This window comes from Nanorana parkeri, unplaced genomic scaffold, assembly GCF_000935625.1.
Source record: "Nanorana parkeri isolate BGI_ZX_2015 unplaced genomic scaffold, ASM93562v1 scaffold1159, whole genome shotgun sequence".
Classification (NCBI taxonomy): domain Eukaryota; kingdom Metazoa; phylum Chordata; class Amphibia; order Anura; family Dicroglossidae; genus Nanorana; species Nanorana parkeri.
The window spans coordinates 48,414-66,877 of NW_017307427.1; the positions used below are offsets into that span (position 1 = coordinate 48,414).

At 41.6% G+C, this 18,464-nt stretch overlaps 1 protein-coding gene across 1 annotated transcript in view; it reads right to left on the reverse strand.

Annotated features, from left to right (window-relative positions):
* Window positions 1-5,000: 5,000 nt before the first annotated feature.
* KIF18A (kinesin family member 18A) overlaps window positions 5,001-18,464 on the reverse strand; it is a 100,104-nt gene continuing 86,640 nt past the window's right edge. Inside the window, exons 14-17 of the mRNA XM_018568241.1 lie at window positions 10,688-11,096; window positions 8,958-9,062; window positions 7,598-7,710; window positions 5,001-5,155 (exon numbers count right to left, since the gene is read on the reverse strand). Coding sequence (XP_018423743.1) covers window positions 5,013-5,155; window positions 7,598-7,710; window positions 8,958-9,062; window positions 10,688-11,096 — 770 coding nt within the window. The 3' untranslated portion in view covers window positions 5,001-5,012. The remainder of the gene's footprint in view (window positions 5,156-7,597; window positions 7,711-8,957; window positions 9,063-10,687; window positions 11,097-18,464) is intronic.

The window sequence follows — 18,464 nt, forward strand, 5'->3', positions numbered from 1 at the left end:
TCAGTTGTAATCACCGTGCTTTGCATTTGTCTATAGGCCTATTTAAATTGTATATCTCAAAAATGCACTGCATGTGCTGGTAGTTTGTTTTATATGAAAGCTTAACTGTTGAATCATCATATGTGAGGCTTTATTACGTTGCAATGTTGTTAACCTTTCACTGGGAGCATGATAACTGGAGGGAAAAAAACCCAGAAAGAAGACGATCATGCTTCTGCTCTTTATCATTTAATTTAGGGGCTAAGAACTAACTACCTTTTTTCTCATTCCCCCCCATAGCTAGTGCTTTCCTTTGCTCCCAAGTATGTGGATGGGCCCTTGATGCCCTCAACTACAACACAGGACTGCTGGTCCAGTATTGTATGTACATGATCCAGGACTGGCAAAGAGGAACAGCTTTGTGAGACTGGATGTACAATAGGGAATAAGAAATAAGCTATGTATTTCTGCTGCTTCCTTACCTAAATGAGCATGGAACCCTCGCTGGGTGGTGAGGGGTTGCCTTTCTGCCTGGCAATGTCCCCATTCCCTGTGAAGGAGACCAGTCACTGGTGCCTGCTTTCAGAGAGACCAGTTCTCCTCCCCGTACACTCTGCAGCTTCATCCAGGGTGTGATGAAATCAAGAGTGCAGGATGGGGGGCTAGTGCAGTAGATCCAAGCTCTGCCTACCCAGCATTGTATAACTTCTGTGCCATATACTAATATTTCAGCTGCTGCCCAGAGATGAGCTTTAACTGCAATGGAGAAAAGCAGGTCAACGCCCTGGCCCTGAAGTCTGACACATGCATCTGGATCACAGCAATATGTCTGGAGTTTAGCCTTATTTAGAATGTTGAACTAGTATTTGCTGAATAAAGTACAAATTAGAACATAAACTGCTAAAAAAAACAAAACTAAAGGAACACTTTGAAAACACATCAATGATGTCAATGCACGAAACTCGGCAGCGTGCACCCGCACAGACTTGGATCAGAGACCGGCACCAGTGCTGGAGGGACTGCCGGAAATTACTGGAAAGAAGAAAATGATAGGATCAATGAGCAATAACTTAAAGGAGAACTATGAGGTGAGTGCTTTTCACTCACCTCATAGTTCTAGCCGACCTGTGACAATGAAACTGTCAAAGGTCGGCTCAGTAGATCGGGAGGTGAGCGAACATATACTGGTGTTCGCTCACCTCTCGATCCTGTCACGGCTCTCTGCCGTGACAGAGGAGGGGCTGAATTCCCCCCTCCCAGCTCCGATCCGCCAGCACTGACTGGCGGAACGGACGGGGCGTGTACAGCTGGCTCTGCCTCTAGATAGGCAGAGCCAGCTGTCACTCACGCAGCTGGCCGGATCTCTAAACACAGTGCAGGTACACTGGCACTGTTTGTGTGTTGCTGTTCTACATGAATGCCGCCACAGGAAGTGGGTTTTACTGTGCATTACTGCAACACATAGGCCTGAAGTGGACCTTTAGCTTGTGCACAATAAGAGGATTTGATTTTAGTTGAACACTATAGCAGGGTTTTTTTTTCTAAGACCCTCGCACCTCCCCCCACCGCCCCCCAAAAAAAGGAATTACATTTTCTTTAAAGAAATATAACTTTAATCAAAACTATAAAAGAAAATGTGTTTAAAACATATTCAGGCTATTAACAATCTATTTACAGGACACAGCTTTGTACACACGGAAAAATATTAATAAACACAGGAAACCAATATTTACAGCATAAAAATAAAACATAATTTATAATGATCATTCACAGAAACCATTAGTAAAAACCAAGGCTTACAGGAACCTCTTCAAAAATTTTTTTTTTTTTTAAATTGGTGCTGGGATCTCCAGTTATAACACTAATGCTTCTTGCATTACCACAATGTGTGGGGAAATCCTGCCTGCCAATAAAAGCCTTTGCATGAGTAGTCCGTGTCTAAATGAGCACGATGCATTTTCACTGAATGGGAAATTAAATGCATTTCACTAAAATGAACACCATGGAAAAGGTGACTGGAAAAATGACTAAAAAACAGCCAATATTTGAAAATCTTTTTATAGCTGTGGTAATGAGGACATTTTCACTGCTGGATACTTTTTTTCTGCAGCTTTGCTGGTAAATGAGATGAAAGCAGGGGGGCTTTTCCAACCAATTACTTGTTATATGTCTTAATGACTCCAGCAGAGAGATCTCCCTACCCACCCTGGGGTATTCCCCACTCCTGCATGCTTCATAATATCAATATAAATCCTAAGCAGAAAAATATGACCTTGTAAAATGTCTTAGCCGATGTGCAGGCCTGGGAACTAAAATCCCTAGTAAAAATCTGTGAGGAGGGAAATATAAAAGCTGCCATTGTTGATTTGTTCCTAGAGCAGAACTTAGTTAAAAAAAAAAATGCATTGAGATAAGAGTACAGCTGCCATTGTTGATTTGTTCCTAGAGCAGAACTTAGTTAAAAAAAAAAAATGCATTGAGATAAGAGTACAGTACACAGGACAGGGTACTCTTCACTAAGATGCCGGGAAGGTATAGCTCCTACCCATGTTGCATCATCAGAGGCATCCGATGGCTAGAGAATAGTAATGGGAACCTGAAGGAGACGGCAGTGGATGGAATAATGAGGGACAGCTCTGACCTGCAAGTTAAGTATGCCATAATGTGCTAGTATGGTGTGCATACTTGCAAATTATGGCAGGAGCTGCAGACCAACAATTCCTATTTAAAAGAAAATTTAGTTTTTTTTTATATAGTCATGTAAAATAAAATCAGCTTTCTGTAAACAATAAATTAATAGGTGCTTCCATGTATTATTTGTAATTGCATATGTAGATGAGGGCAGCCATATTTCCTTTGCAGTGGTTGTGTTTTACTACTACTCCTCATAATGCAAGCCTGAGTAAGTGCACTGATTGAAAACAATACACACCCTGAGTGGCTGGTAATCTTATCTCAGCAGTTGTTAAAAGACAACTGCTGAGAGCTCCCTTTAGTGACCATTCCCTATATTTGATGCTGTAACAAAACCATGGAAAAGCCAGCTGGTAAAAAAGTATATAGGAGGCATAAACATTAATTTAAAGGTAAACAATAAATCGAAATGTGTGCTTACTAAATATACATGATACTTTCCCTGTAAATGTGCGGCCTCTTGGTTGCTCATCCTGATCCTTGCATTCCATATCAAGCAAGTTGGATATTCAGCCATTTTATACTTAAGGGATGCGTGCTTGTTTCAGGTCAGTGGTAGCAAAGCCAAGTTGCAAATTACAGCTCCAGAACCTGCTCCTTTAAAACAAGTCTGCAATTGCAGCTCCCTTATCTGTATCCTCACAGAAGCTCCTGGAATCTAGCAAAAATGGCAATATCAGTTTTGGTGATCTGAAATTTAAATTGAACATATGAGATAGAAATACGAGACTCAAGTTGTTGCTGGCTCCAAGGTGGAGCTACTGACCCATATCAAACAGCCAGTGATGTCTGAAAAGTAAACTTCAGTCCTGCATACTTGTTTCAGGTCAGTAACTCAGCCTGCGGATGGCATCCCCAAAGTCTGCTTCTGTGTAAACAAGCAAGCAATGGCAGCTCCCATTCTGTCCTGAGAAGTTTTCATGAGCTAAAGATTACTCAGAATCTCCTTCCTCTCTTCTGACTCTTGAAGATTATTAAGGTGAACCAGTGCTTTTAGAACACAGGTTCGCTTTATTTAAGATGTCCGCAGAAACATAGACTTGCCAATCTTTTAACTACCTCACTGCTGCGAACAAAAGTAAAGTCCTGTGTAAACTATGCTAGAGTTAGAGCTTACACAGGACTATGGACTCCCGTGTGACAGGGCCGATTGACCCAGCCTAGTCGCATGTGCACAGAAAAACTTTCTTCAGTTCCTGGAGCGAATAGAGTGGTGGAGGAGTAATGGAAATGTAGAAACGTGCTGTTGGGGTTTAAAGCAAACCTGTTGCTTTGTCCTGAATAGATTTCTATTAGATCCCCAGGTATTTTTCTATACTTGGACAAAACATGAGGAAAGGTGCTGGTGAGGTATTGCAGAGATATACTGAATGTTTTTTTCTTGACCATTTTAAATCTCGCCCAGACATACACTTAAAAGTGATCTCGTCAGCAAAGCATCACTTGTATATAAAACATATATGCAAAAGGAAGACTGCATAGTACTCATCTTTCCTGAAGCACGTTTTATGAAAAGCCATCGATTCACTGCTTACCGTCCACTGCGAGTATTCGAACGGTTGGATGAGTCGAATATCTGTCCCCAACTCCTTCCTGAACCCCTGCTAATTGTGTTCTTCAAACTAGTTAATATGTGCTGTAGTGAGATACAAGACAGTGGAAGAAACGAGAGCGAGAAGTAGGGCAGCAAGGTATTCGCATACCCGGAGGAATACTTTTAGAGAATGCCAAGCAACGAGATGGCCGCAACCCTGAGCAGACTGGGTCACTTTAAGAGCAGGCACCACAAAGTACATATGACACTTTAATTTTGGCTTTGTGTGAAGAGCCACGGACTAAAATTCTGGCATGGACATTGCTGAAATAAAAGAAATTAATAGGCGCCTACTCAAACCTACAAAATATATTACAAAACAAGTATTTTTGGGAGCTACGTTTGGGTCTTCTCTCACCATAGGCTCGGACAGAATACCACAACTAGACACAGGGCTATAAAATCAGTAAGACTACATGTACCGCCTGCAGGAAATTATATCTCCACACTAGTGGAACAATTGACAACAATGCGCTCACAAAGAAATCTAAGAAGATCCATTTAAATATTTACAAGCATTCCCTACATGCACACATTAAATACATAACTTTGTCAGTGTTCTGTTTACATTCAGACATAGCACCAGACAGCACAAATGACATAACAAAAAAAAACACAAACACTGAAAGAACATTGCTGAGATTCGTTCAGAGAGTACAAGACGTCCTATGTAGTATATCCAAAAAGTGTATTAATATTAGTAAGGCATCTGTAACATTGCATCAAAGTTTAGTCCAGGTCGGTGTCACTGCTTCTTTCCAGCTTGTGAAAATGGTCGAGATGAACCAAGAATAGAGAATTGTTTCTTTCTAGCTCCAGCTGCTAAGTTCCCATCTGAAACGCTCCTGGGTAGACGTCTCTGTGCAGCACTGTCCTTATATTTTGCTACTGTGGGTGGAAAAAAAAATATGTTTAGCATAGTTATGAAATGAATAAATCCCACTGAGGATGAAATCGCACATTACTTGTTTAAAGGGTTAGTTCACCATAGCATAAAAATGCCCTTTGCAGTCAAAGGTGTCCGTTTAAAAAAAAACAAAACACAGCGTAGCTTTAAAATTCTATTTAAAGAAGCACTCCGGACAAAACTTACTAACCCTTGCAGTGGTGCTACCTCTGCACTGCAAGGGTTAATTGCTCGTTTTTCTCTAGATGCTAAAAAAAAACAAAATGTATACTCACCCAAACTGCCAAGCCAGCTCCCTGAAGCCGCTCACCTCCTGTGCTGCATTATTGGAATGTAATGTTCCTCATGTCTATACATAGTGAATAGAATAGGACCTTAAACTGCTGAAGAGTAGGGGAAAGAAACTGGAAGGAACGGCCTAAGAGCGAGCCGGTTCAGCGGAGTCAAGGAGTATAACTTTTTTTTAAACGCCTAGACAAAAATTAGCTGTTAACCCTTGCAGTGCAGGGGTAGCGTGGAGTTCTTTAATTGCCATGTCTGTAGACTGATCATGGTTTATCCACAGCCTGGCTGAAAAACTACTCATAGGAGCGATCAGCAATATCCTGCCTGTGTTCTGGGATGCCATGCATGTTATACTTCTCTGTATCATTACTGAAATGAGCGCTCTCCCTTTCCCAAGACTAAGGAAAAAGATGGAGAGCCCTTGACAGTCTTTTGAATGTTGGTGTATTCCTGTTATGGTGACCACCACACTCCCTATTTCTTGTATGATGGTCACAGAGATAGGAAGTGAGGGGGAAATCTTCTAAATGGAGTTATGGACAGAAACTGAAATCTTAACCCTTCTCACTCTGTCAAAAAAAAAAAAGTTGGCTAGAATTAGGTGAAACCACGTGTTGTAATTTTAAGAAACAAACATGACCTTATGAGTTATAATGAAACAAGACTGCAAGATACTGAATTTGTTCTCTCTGGAGAAGAAGCGATTAGGGGGTACATGATCACCATGTATAAATACATAAATGGTCCATATAGTGAGCTTGGTGCCAAATTATTCACTTTAAGGTCACTGCAAAGGACCAGGGGGCACTCATTGCGTCTGGAGGAAAAGAAGTTTAACCTTTGCATATGGAAAGGATTCTTCACAGCTAGAGCTGTGAAAATGTGGAATAGATTCCCCCAGAAGCTAGTTCTAGCGAGATCAGTTAACTGTTTAAAAAAAAAAAAACTTGATACTGGATATTGAGTTCTTATAAGTATATTACACACCAGAGATAGTTGATCCAGGGAATATCCAATTCCCTTATGGGATCAGAAAGGAATTTTTTTTGCACCTGTAGGAGCAAATTGAACCATGCTTTATAGGGGAGGGGTTTTCCCCTCTGGCTGGTAATTGTAGGCATAGTTTTCTGTTTTCCTTTTATTTTTCCTCTTAGGTTGACAGGTGGAAGAAAATCTGCAAAAAGCTGACAGGGGTTCTAACCTTCCCCATCTCTACTAAACAACATTTTTAGTTCTCTATATGTTGCTGAAATTTCCCTTCTCGTCGGCTGAAGCTGTAGTCAGTGGGGCAGTGACTGAAGGGAATTTGTTCTACTGGAGTCCCACAGATCAGTTAAATCCGACAGGGAAACTAATCCCTCCCTACTATCAAAAACACAAAAAGAAAAAGGCTTGGCTGGATCCTTTAAATGTGTCATTAGCACTATGCTGGGCACATGCACACCAGCAGCCATGTGGTGTAGCCTGGCTGCTGGTGTGAATGGGCCCTTATGTAGGAACTGTGGCTCGGTTGAGAAGATTCACCTTTGTAGCTTGTCTTGATGCCCTGGGACAAAAAGTGAGGGAAATACAGTTGTCACTATAGAAAGTGAGGTGGAAACCTTCCATGGGGATAACTGTCTTAAGTATAATTTTTACGTGGACTGATCCCTTTAACTATCGCTTAAACAACCAGAGGATCTGTAAGTCACTATACAGGTTTCCTGAAACAACTCTTTATGGCAAAGCAGATCTAATTTGTTGCTATTGGCAACAAAGACTGATCGAGACAAATCTTTCAAAAACGAAAGTATGCTGATCATTCACACAAATTAAAATATAAAAGGGAAGCTTTTTCCGTGCATCTGTGTAGAACTATTTTCAGCTAACAAGGTTGGTTCAATGAGATCGCATTGAGAAGTAAACTTACTCCGTCCGAGCCATATGCCATAATAAGCGGAATAAAAATCAAACACCCACACCTTTTGAAACAGACATTCCTGCCAATTCACAGCATAAAGGACATATCGCACTTGGAAAATATTTTAGATGACTGATTACAGTAACAAACCATTAGGCTGATAACCTGGAAATGTCAGCCTTTCATCACACAGTGAAAAGTGAACGAGAAATGTCATAATCTATCACTTCATGCTCACCTGCTGTCCTTTTCACTCGCAGGGCTTTACATTCAAAGGGGTTGTCCTGACGCACACGTTTAGGGACAGGAAGTGGCACGCTGTCCTCCTTCACGGCACTGCCTGCTGCAAGACTTAAAGATCAAGTTGGAAACAAGGATTAAGACCCCCCCCCCCCCAGTTGTTCAGCTGATCATCCAAAATGCATGTTAGAACCTAACTTACTGATAAAACTGATATTTAAGCTTTAGGCGGGCTATGGGTACCCCCAGGAGCATCTTACATCTTTTAAATGCACCAGTATATTGGTCAATATATAATATGAAGTATAAAATCTATTTGGAGAAAAGCACAAGGAGCCAATCGGACTGCACATGTTAGATTGCACATGTGATGATAGAGGACATGATGGCAGACAGAGTGAGTGCATATTGATTCTATGTGCGACCGTGTCACTGTCCAATCCAGATTGGGTGTGCCGGTGGTGGCGGCTAATGCTTCTGTCAAAGCTGACACTGCAGTGGAGGGTCAAGAACAGGCCAGTGATGTCTGCAGCAGCAGACAGGCTCATCAGAATCACTATTCCATTGGCAAGCAAGACAGTTCGCTTATATGTAAATTACATACATTGGGGGAAATGTATCAAAAAACTGGAGCAGTGGTGCATGACAACCAATCAGCTTCTCTCTTCAGTTTGTTCAGTTAAGATTTGAAAATGAAACAGACGCCGATTGGTTGCCATGCACAGTTGCTCCAGTTTTGATAAATTCCCTTCCGTTTGCCTGGATTGCAATTTTAAAAGTAGATATAATGTTATAATTGTTCAATGTTTGTATACTGCCGGAGGAACATGTACTTATACTGCCGGAGGAACATGTACTTATACTGCCGGAGGAACATGTACTTATAGGTTTCTTTGTGACAGTCAAATGTTTATGGCAAACAGAAGGTCTCTATGAGGTTTTATAGAAAGTTTACATTGACAAAAAGGTGAGGGGGATTATAACTATGGAACGAAGAGGGGACCTGACAATGGGAATCACATGTCTGTATTAGGGGGAGGAATTGTTTTAAGAAGAATATGCTTAAACAGTTTTAAAAACAAAGTGTCAGGACCTTTACTGTTTAGTTTATTGTAGTGAAAGGCTGCAAAGGTTGTCTGTAAGGGAAACATTTGTAATACCTGCCCTCTGGAAAATCCAATGTTAAATTAAGAAAAGCAGAAATAGGGGAGGAAGAGAAACAATAGACTGAGGGACACAACTGCAATAACCTGGTATTTATATAATACTGCAAGATTTTCATAGAAATGACATTCAGAGAGCCGGCCTCTAATACATTCCAGACAGGAGATCTTATGGCACGAAGTGTACAATCTTACCTTAATAGCTTTCTCTTTCTTTCGGCAGCTGAAGTCATTGCCATGTAGGATGGCTTCTCACTCAGCTTTCCTGGATTTCTGCTCAGCAGAGATGGGAGTCCTAGCCTGTGAGAACAGGGATTAAAGGCTTTGGTAAATGTTTGCCTTTTACAATATGACCGTCCGCCTTACAATGCATACAGTTCTGTGCATTTAGCAAAGAGAACAAACGTTGTCAGAGTCGGTGGAACTAAAGGCTGCTTGGATGAGGCGAGAGTCTTGTACAACTAAAAAGCTATAACGAACGTTTCGGGCACTACTTCGTAATATGCAAAAAAGCAGTGGTGCGCAGTAACAAGAAACCTCACTAATGTCTAAAGGGAACCTGTCATGTAAACGAGCGTAAAAGTTGATCTTTGGGCATGAGAAAACTAGAATAGTAGAAAAAAACATAAGCCATTGAAGCTGGGAAGGAAAGTGATTTTATATAAGGCTGGGACCTCAGTAAAACTTGAATTTTGTTGACTTGAGGATCTAGGTGTCCCCTTATAGTGCAGCAAATCAGTATTCTTTCCACATCTATTTGAGCTACATGACCACCAGCAGGTAGCATAACTCAGCAAGGGCCTGACTACAAGCAGCTTAGAAAATGTTTTCTGTCATTAGTTACCGAGCTGGACCTTAAAACCTTACAATGCTCAGATCATCCCAATAAAAGGATAGCTAGGAAATGTAGTCCCAAAACATGTACATACATCACTATATAGTGACAATGGGCAGCTATGCCTGTACTCCCAGCAAGCAGTGGAAATTACAGCTATGCTGGCTCCACAAACTATGATTGAAAAATCAAAAGGAGCTAGGCAGAAAAAAGTTGGCCCAACTGTGACTGCAGTGAATCAGATGCAGTCACTGTTCATGTATTCAGGGCCCAGTCACACCATATCCAGTGCGTCCCGGTGCAGTTCATTACAGTAACGCACTGGATCACATACATGAAGCCGGGGTGTGTTCTGGGGCAGGAGGAGGCGTGTCTGTGCTGTTCATGTGAATGGCACCGCAGACACGCCCCCTGTCCGCAGAGCGATCATCCACACCGGAATGCGAGGTACAGGAATGCCGTCCGTTCCAGTGCGCTCTGAAAAAATAGTGCATCCAGCATTTTTTCCAGATTGCATCTTCTGCTGTACCATTGACATGAATGACAGAGACGCCCCCTCCCGCCCCAGAACACGGCCCAGCGCGTTACGGGCGCAAACTGCATCGGTAGGCACTTGATATGGTGTGACTGGGCCCTTAGACAGTTGCAGATGCCACAGGTCAGAATACAACAGGCAGCAGGGGAGATTGGTCCAGCCACGCTGTTTAGCATAGGTGGGGGAATTAAGTGATTTCTCTTGCTCAGCCAACTGTGCTGAACAAGAGAAATCGTTCTGTGTATGGACAGCTTAAGGATGAGAGTGCTAAAACGCGCACCTAAAAATAAAGTCAGCATTGGTAGCTCCTGTATTTCTAAATTGACAGTTTCCTATGGTTAAAATGTGCAGTGCACTGCTGTAAAAATGAGGTTCCTAAAGCACAGTGCTCAAATTCAGAACAGCTTACAATACATATGTGCGTGTGCATATATCTATCTCATATGCCAAGTAGTGTGACCACAGTGTTAGTTTTGAGTGTCCACAAAAGGTTGTCTGTGCGTTTACCAGTAATTTGTTGCCATATACAAGAACATCCTGAATCTAATGTAATACCTCTGTAGCATGCTTGGAGGATGCGTGCCTGTGCCACTGGCATCTGGATTCATGTCAGTGTTGCCATGAGAAAGAATGACCGTAGAGTCCATGTCATGTTCAGGATCCATCTTCATCTGGAAGGTGAACCCCATCTTTTGACGGTCTTTGTCATTAGCCATGAAGGTGGGGATATTTTCCAGAGTCTCTCCAATGCCAGACATTGTTCTTACATCCTTTGTGAGAAGGATTGTTTTATTGCAGTTGTCTGGTGTGTAAACAATAGGTACAAGCTCCCCGCTGAGTGAATCCTCATGCTCGTTACTACTGGTACATTGAGCTGCTGTCTGGGGAGACTGCATTAGTTTCCTCCTGGTTCTTTTGAAAGGAGGATCTTCTACTTGCCTCGGAGGAACATTTTCTTTCAAACCTATTAAATGAGCATTCACAAGAGAAATCAAAGTGACTTATTCAGGTGAGATGGCATTTTCTTTTTCATAGAATGGAAAAGGTTAGGAACTTCCATCAGGTTTATAGTGTAACCTGTCCCACTATTGACAAGATTTCCCCTCACTTCCTGTCCCTATGACACATGGTCAGTCTAACAAAGGAGGGTATTACCTGAACTGAAGGAGACTAGAGATCCCTTCACTAATAAAAATCCAAATGAAGTTCTAACCCTTTCTCTACCATCTTCAAAAAAAAAATATTCAAACAAAATCAATTTTGAACAGACCGATATATACTGTATATATTTAGCTGAGTATTTTTTGGGTGAGGTGGAGCTAAAAATCGACACCATTATGGCCAAAAAAGATGAACTGGAACAACTATTGCAAGCCAGGTATTATCGCCCAACATCAATCCTGGCCACTAAATGTTTTTTAGGCTGGATGGGAACAAATAAATCACAGACACTAGGGATGTTCAGATGCCAAGAACCATACTCGGTACAAGTGCAGATACTTTTCCAGCTCCAAGACTAAACTAATGAAAAAGCCAAAAGTTAGGAGGCAGCTGTCATTTTTAAGGTACATACAGAGCCCCTGGGATTTGTACATATCTGTTTTAATGTATGATTTTGTTTTTATAAATATATATTAGGGATGCAACAATACCAGTTTTGCGAGTACGAGTACTGGTACATGCCGAGTACTCACAGATCCAAGTACTAGCACATTTTTGTTTAGTGTCATGTGACAGGTTTTCCTAAAACAATACAGACTAATGATTTCAGGACGGTGGTGGAGCGCCAGAGCCCCCACCCCAGCTGCAACCACCGCAACCCTGCTAGTTTCTCTGCCAAGTATAAGCACTGGTATCTGGACATCCCTAATAGATCCATTACAAAATCTTGCAAAAAGCTTTCCAAAAGAAGAGTGGAAGCTGTTACAGCTGCAGCGGTTGGGAAGAAAAAGGAGGAGTGGGCAACTCCATATTAATACCCATTGTTTTGGAATGGGATTTATAACAAGCTCATATAGGTGTAAAGGTCAAGTGTCCAAACACTTTCAGTCAGAGTGCATGCTAAAAAGTCTAAATTTTAATTGTACATTTAAAATATTTAACTTCAGGTTTAGTATTGCTATATTAGTAGCCTTAAAACCCCCCGGAAAACTCAAAATTTCTTGATCTTTAGAAATTTCAATGAAGATGCAAACTTGAAAAAGAGAAAACTAAAGATGTACTTGTTCAAAAAAATTTAAAAAAACACAAAACCATTCTTCAGATGCATCCACTTACAAAAGAGATTAATGCAACTTCTATGCCAACACTAATTTAATAACAAAAGCTGTTAATCACCAAGCATCACATGCCAGGTATTACTCATAGATGCAGCAAATCTTTACAACAAAGCGGCAGAGCTGCCTTGAGTAACTATGGCTACCTATCTGTAATGTCACGAGGGAGCAGTGTGGGTGAATTTCAAACTCTTGGTCTCTGTGGTAACCTACATTTGTGCAACTAGATAAATATTAGGGCCGTAAACATATATTTCAGTATGTTGTCAATGTAAAAGTACAAACGAAATCATGAAATTTGTAAAAAGTTTAAGAACAAAATGCAATACCATCCAACGTATATGTTCTTCTCGAGTGTCGTTAAAATGACAGATGGGTTCAGTCAAGACCTTTCAGAGCAAAATCGCATATTACGGAGGTTTAACACTTCTGCTCATTTACAGAAATGCAAAGCTGACCTGATCCTTTATACTGCAGTACAATATTCTATAATAATTCAAGTGAAGTCGCAGTATATCCAAGCACATATACACACACCCACACACTATGCGCACACACATATATACACTCTAGGGCTGCAGCTAACGATTATTTTCATAATCGATTCGTTTGCCGATTATGGAGTTTGATTAATCGGTTAAAAAAAAAAAAAGGCTCCAGTGATGGACTACTAGTTTCTATTGAGATTGTAGTCCATCACGGAAGCAAGCTTGGCGCGGTGGAAGTAAAAAATAGTACATTATACAGCGGCGCAGTGCAGAATACCAGCAGCTATAGAGGAATGTAGCAATAGTACATTATGCTATAATGTACTATTGCTGGAATTTGTAGTCCTCTTTAGCTGGCGTTGTTCTGCATTGTGCTGTATATAATGTATTATTGCTGGGATTTGTAGTCCTCTATAGCTGGTGGTATTCTGCAGTGCGCTGTATAATGATTATACGGCACAATGCAGATGCAACAGCATTGCGCCAAGAGGCTGATGGTGCAAGACAGTGAAAATTATGGTTTCTGCTCCTAATAAACTATATGTGCCACTGCCACAAAGCTGTGGCTCTCCAGCTTTTTCTACACTACGCTTTTTGGGCAGTCCCTTCTGACTAGCTTGAAGCAATTTTTTATCTTGGCCAAAAGGCTTGCCATGTCTTGCACCAGCACTTATGCATGAGCACTAATGGAGGGTATGGGTACCTTCGGGATCCATGCAGATGTCTAGGGAAGGGGGGATTTTTGGCTGTGGCCTTTGGGTCTTTTGCCTCTGCCCATGCGGGTGTCTCTTCAACAAAATCCTCACCAAGTACTTGGGGATCAGCCGAAGCCACTCCACCAAGAACCAGGGTCTGCTTGGTTTTGGCCTAGGTGGACCAGAGTACCTTGCCTCCGTCAGGAGCCTTGCACCTAAGGGAGGTTTAAAGATTCAAGGCCATTCCTCTTTTTGGGAGGACCATAGCATCCTTGTGCACTTTTTTGTGGGGTGTGATTTCCCCTTTTAACTTATGTTCACAGGGGTTTGTTTTCGATTAACTCACTTCTGTGCAACAATCTGCATTCCTCTACAGCTGACAATCGTCGTTTATCAGAACCTTTCTATGAACTCGCAGTGGATGTGTTCACCCTCTGGCAGTGGCTGAAGATAACAGTATTCCTGTAGTATCTACAGCAGATTTTGCCAGCACAACAAGCATTGATTCAACTGCTAATAATGGACATAAAGAGCACACAGGAAAGGACAACACAACACGGCAACTGAGTAAGCATTGTCACCCTAGGACAAGGACTGTCTGGTGATACACCTTGCTGGTGTGATCTAAATGGAAAGCAGGATATATAACTACACCTTTGTACAATTTTTTAAACCTTTTTTTCCCCAAAAGAAAAAGCTGTTCCTATAACTGCTAAAAAAAAGTGTTAGCTGGAGTTGGGCTTTAATCTGCTGACTTTTAACAGGACGACAACTCTACAGTGATTTCACTGCATAATGAACAGCGTTGCCGCCCTATGACAGGAAGTGGAAAAGAAATAATCTACTGGTAGGTTAAATATTTAATAAAATATGCTCCGGGGGAGGCAGAAAAACAAACACTGCTATGTTAATTCTTGTAAATGACTAGTCTGCATCTTATGTATAATTTTTGCTTTTGCCCATAGTTGCATGTAATTATTACATCTAATATAGCACTGTTAGTTTAGGCAGCACTTTACATACTATTTAGTCCCATCAGTCCCTGCCCTCAAGTAGCTTACAATCTAAGGTCCCCATCTCACATCACTTTAAGGATGACCCATTGACATCCTCCCAACCTGTTGCAATGTGTTGTGTTAGAGCAGCTCAAATCACTTCAATGGCTGCCAACACACCACAATGAACCAGAAAACAGACATGCACAGTTTGGTATTGCAAGACACCAAAGCAGTATGTCACTGTGCATTCCTTTAGTTCACTGGGGTGTAAATTAAATGACTAGCACCACGGCGTATGTGTATTGCATATAGTGGTAGGGCATGCGTTATCAGAATGCATAGCTTTGAATGAGCCCTAAAGCGGGATAAGGTTTGACAATTTATTCTGATTTCGGGGATCAATATATTTTCACCATCTGCTTTAAAAAAGGAGAACTATGAGGAGAGTGATTTCCACTCATCCTCATAGTAAGAGCCCACCTGTGACAAAGAAGCTGTCGACTGCTTTTGATCGGGAAGTGAGCAGAAACATGCAGCTGATCCGCTCACTCCGAGTGGAGGAACGATCAGGGAAGGGGGCAGGTACAGCTGGCTCTGCTTCTAGATAGGCAGAGCCAGCTGTCACTCACGCAGTTGGGCTAATCTCGACAGTATTGTCGGGATCCGTCCCGGCTGCGGCACTCAATATATCATGGGCTATACTGAGCTTTGGGTCATGGGAGGAGGTTAATATATGTCCTCCCGTGACCCTAAAGAGAACTATGGGGAAAAATACTTAACCCATAGTTCTCTTTTAAATAAAAACTGTGAATAGGTTGTAGTTTGGGTTCTTAGCGGCTCAGGTAGACTACAGAAAAGGTTTTTGTTTAGAACACAGGCTTTTTTTCTCCCAGTGTTGCTTTAAGTGACTAAATATGCAAGTAAAGATTATCTTTATGAAGCACATGTAACAAAGCCCCTTGTGGTTATGTTCGATGAACAGAAAACAATTACCATTCTGCATAGAAACTAGACACCTACATTAGACATAATTAGTTTTGTGAGCCTCAGAAACAGCGCTCGTAACTATTAAAGGATAATACATGTTGACTTTTGCCATCATTTTTAGTACAAATTACACTGTAGTACATACAGCTATAAAATTTCATTTATTCCATCTTTCTCACCAATGTCTATTGTTTAGATAAGAGGAAAAACTCAGCAATGCAGATAGGTCAGATGTAACCTAATCATCCTTTTCATATTCCTGTTACTTTACCCTAGACCTCTTTAAAAGTTTGCTTGAGCAATATACATTATTATTTAGCGGTGCTTACTCTCAAAGGAACTAAGACAATGTGGTAGAACTTTTTTTTCTTACACACTATTGAAAGGTTATACAACATCTCTACAGGCCGCAGAGTGGGGCCTATGGTGTCGTAAGAAAGTCAATGATTGGAGTAAAGGTGCGTCACATGACCAACAGGTCACGTAACTAGGCCTTCTTTCAGCTCCATTAGGGCACGTAGGTTTTAGAGGCTGGTTGGATCTGCAGTGAATGGAGAGAGCTACAGAGACCGATGCTTTCAGGGGGATCAATAGTGATTATCTGTTCCTTCAGACATTGGCTGGTTCCATCTGAAGCCTCCCATATAGAGAAAACTTAAGTCGAGGCTTAGCCGCATTACTAACAAAAACTCAACCCCTTAAAAAGAAAATTTACGCCAGTTTCAGAGGGACAAACAGTGGACGCTTTCCTGGCCAACAGAGATTATAGGCAATTTGCGGTTATTACTGTTTGGTGGACTTTTGTTTTGAAGATTTGCTTTAAGCTGTAAAACTCTGTGTAAACCCCAATGAACTTTTTTTCTTTGCTCCATTTCAGTCTACTAAATATGTTATTAAAAGTGTTACATTTTCTATCCCTTTAAAAAGAGCAAACAGCTACCAACTCTCTGGAGTTCTGGAGAGGCTGTGGACTCACGGGAACATTGCTTCACGCCTACTGGTTCTGCAAATCCCTCACTAGCTTTTGGAACAACATTTTCCAAATTATGGCAGCTGTTAGTGGCTGTCCATCTGTCCCCATGCATGGCCTGGCTCTGCTACATTTGGGTATCGAAAGCTACCCTATCCATCTTAGAGGTATCGTCATTCATAGCCTCCTGGCGGCCAAAGTGACAGTAGCCAGACATTGGAATAGCTCGTTGGCTGTCAATACTTCAGAGACTTTGCAGATACTGCGACTGCATTTTGAATATGAGCGTGTCATAGCGACATGCAATGATTTATTGGGGAGCTTCTTTAGGAAATGGCGTCCTTGGTTTCTATGGTCTCAACATGGTTTGCCTCCCCCATAATACCTTGTACTCTTTGTGACTGCTGACATAAGAAGTTGTGCCCTCTGACTGTTTTTTGCCTACTGTGAACATGATTGCCTTAGATGTCTTTGTTGCTTATTTCATCAACCCTTTTTGTTTGGTCGTGTTGTCCCTGACCAAACCTGTATTGTTATTCTGCTCTTTTTTTCTCCACAAAATTGCTCAATAAAAACTATTGAAACTATAAAAGAGCAAACGGCAAGTGTGTTGGCCAGACATTTGACAGCAAGAAGTCTGAAAATCCTATGAATTTATTTACGAAATTTAATGCAAGAGCCAGAAAGAAATGCTATGGAGGAAATGGGGGAAATGGGGGAAAGCTCAGGAAACGCTGGTGCTTTTGTCGACAAGTAAAATCCACATAATTAGGATGGATATTAAATATGTTTCTTTAAATATGAAATAATGACCACCGTTTAACAGGTGGCCAGCATTTTGCAATTTCCGTGCAAAGTCCACCTTCCGCTCTAACATCTTGAACAGATTAAGAATGAGAAACGACTAAGCAAAAGGTCCAACTGGATCTACATAAATCTTCGTTTGGTTAAAAGCTGAGGAGGGAGAGAAAGGTCCTGTGAGTCACTAACCAATACTGTGAGATTCAATATTTTCCCACACATGATATAGCCCTAACTATAGTTTACCATATACATTGCACATTACAGTATTGTCAACATATTACATCCTTCATTGGTTATAGATCAATTCTAGCAGTATTTGCTGAATGCTGGGGAGATGCCCATTGATTCCTTGCGAGGTCAGTGGGACAGTTAGTGAGCACAACCTGTACAACAGGGACCCAGACAGAGAAACTCTCACACAGAAAAACTCCAATAATAGTTTATCTCCTTCAGCAGTACTCTTGTTTCAAGTGTGGGACCCCTACATTACCAGTTCATGGCACTGTCCTTCAGCCTCTCCTCTGCACCTTGCAAGCTCCCAAGTGTTGCCCCTTTTACACTCTTATGACATCCCCATTATGGGGTACTTAAACGATCTCCTCTCCTGCAGAGGGGAACATTCAGCAAGGGTTCTGTCAAAAAACTTATCTCTGACTGTCCAGACAATATAAAGGGGGATTTGGAAATAATTTCTGAAAAAGACATCACTTGGAATGATCATTTACACACCAGAGTGTAGCTTAAAATATTTCTTATTTATTAGTGTCCAATCCTCTTGTAGGCAGCAATTAGGGATGCACCGATACTAGTATCGGTGCCGAGTATTTGGGCAAGTACGTTTACGCGCCCAAATGTTCCTATGCCTAGCCCGATACTTCTGGTATCAGGAAGCCGGGCAGCGCTTCATTACACACTGCCCGGCTTCCTGATTGGTCGGGAAGCCAACTTCATGCTCCCGTCACCTCATGACGAGGGAGCATGGGGCTGGCTTCCCGGCCAATCAGGAAGCCGCGCGCCACATCATTACACAGCTCCCAGCTTCCCGATTGGCCAGAAAGCCGGCTACATGCTTGCTCGTCACCTGGTGACGAGAAGCATGGAGACGGCTTCCCTG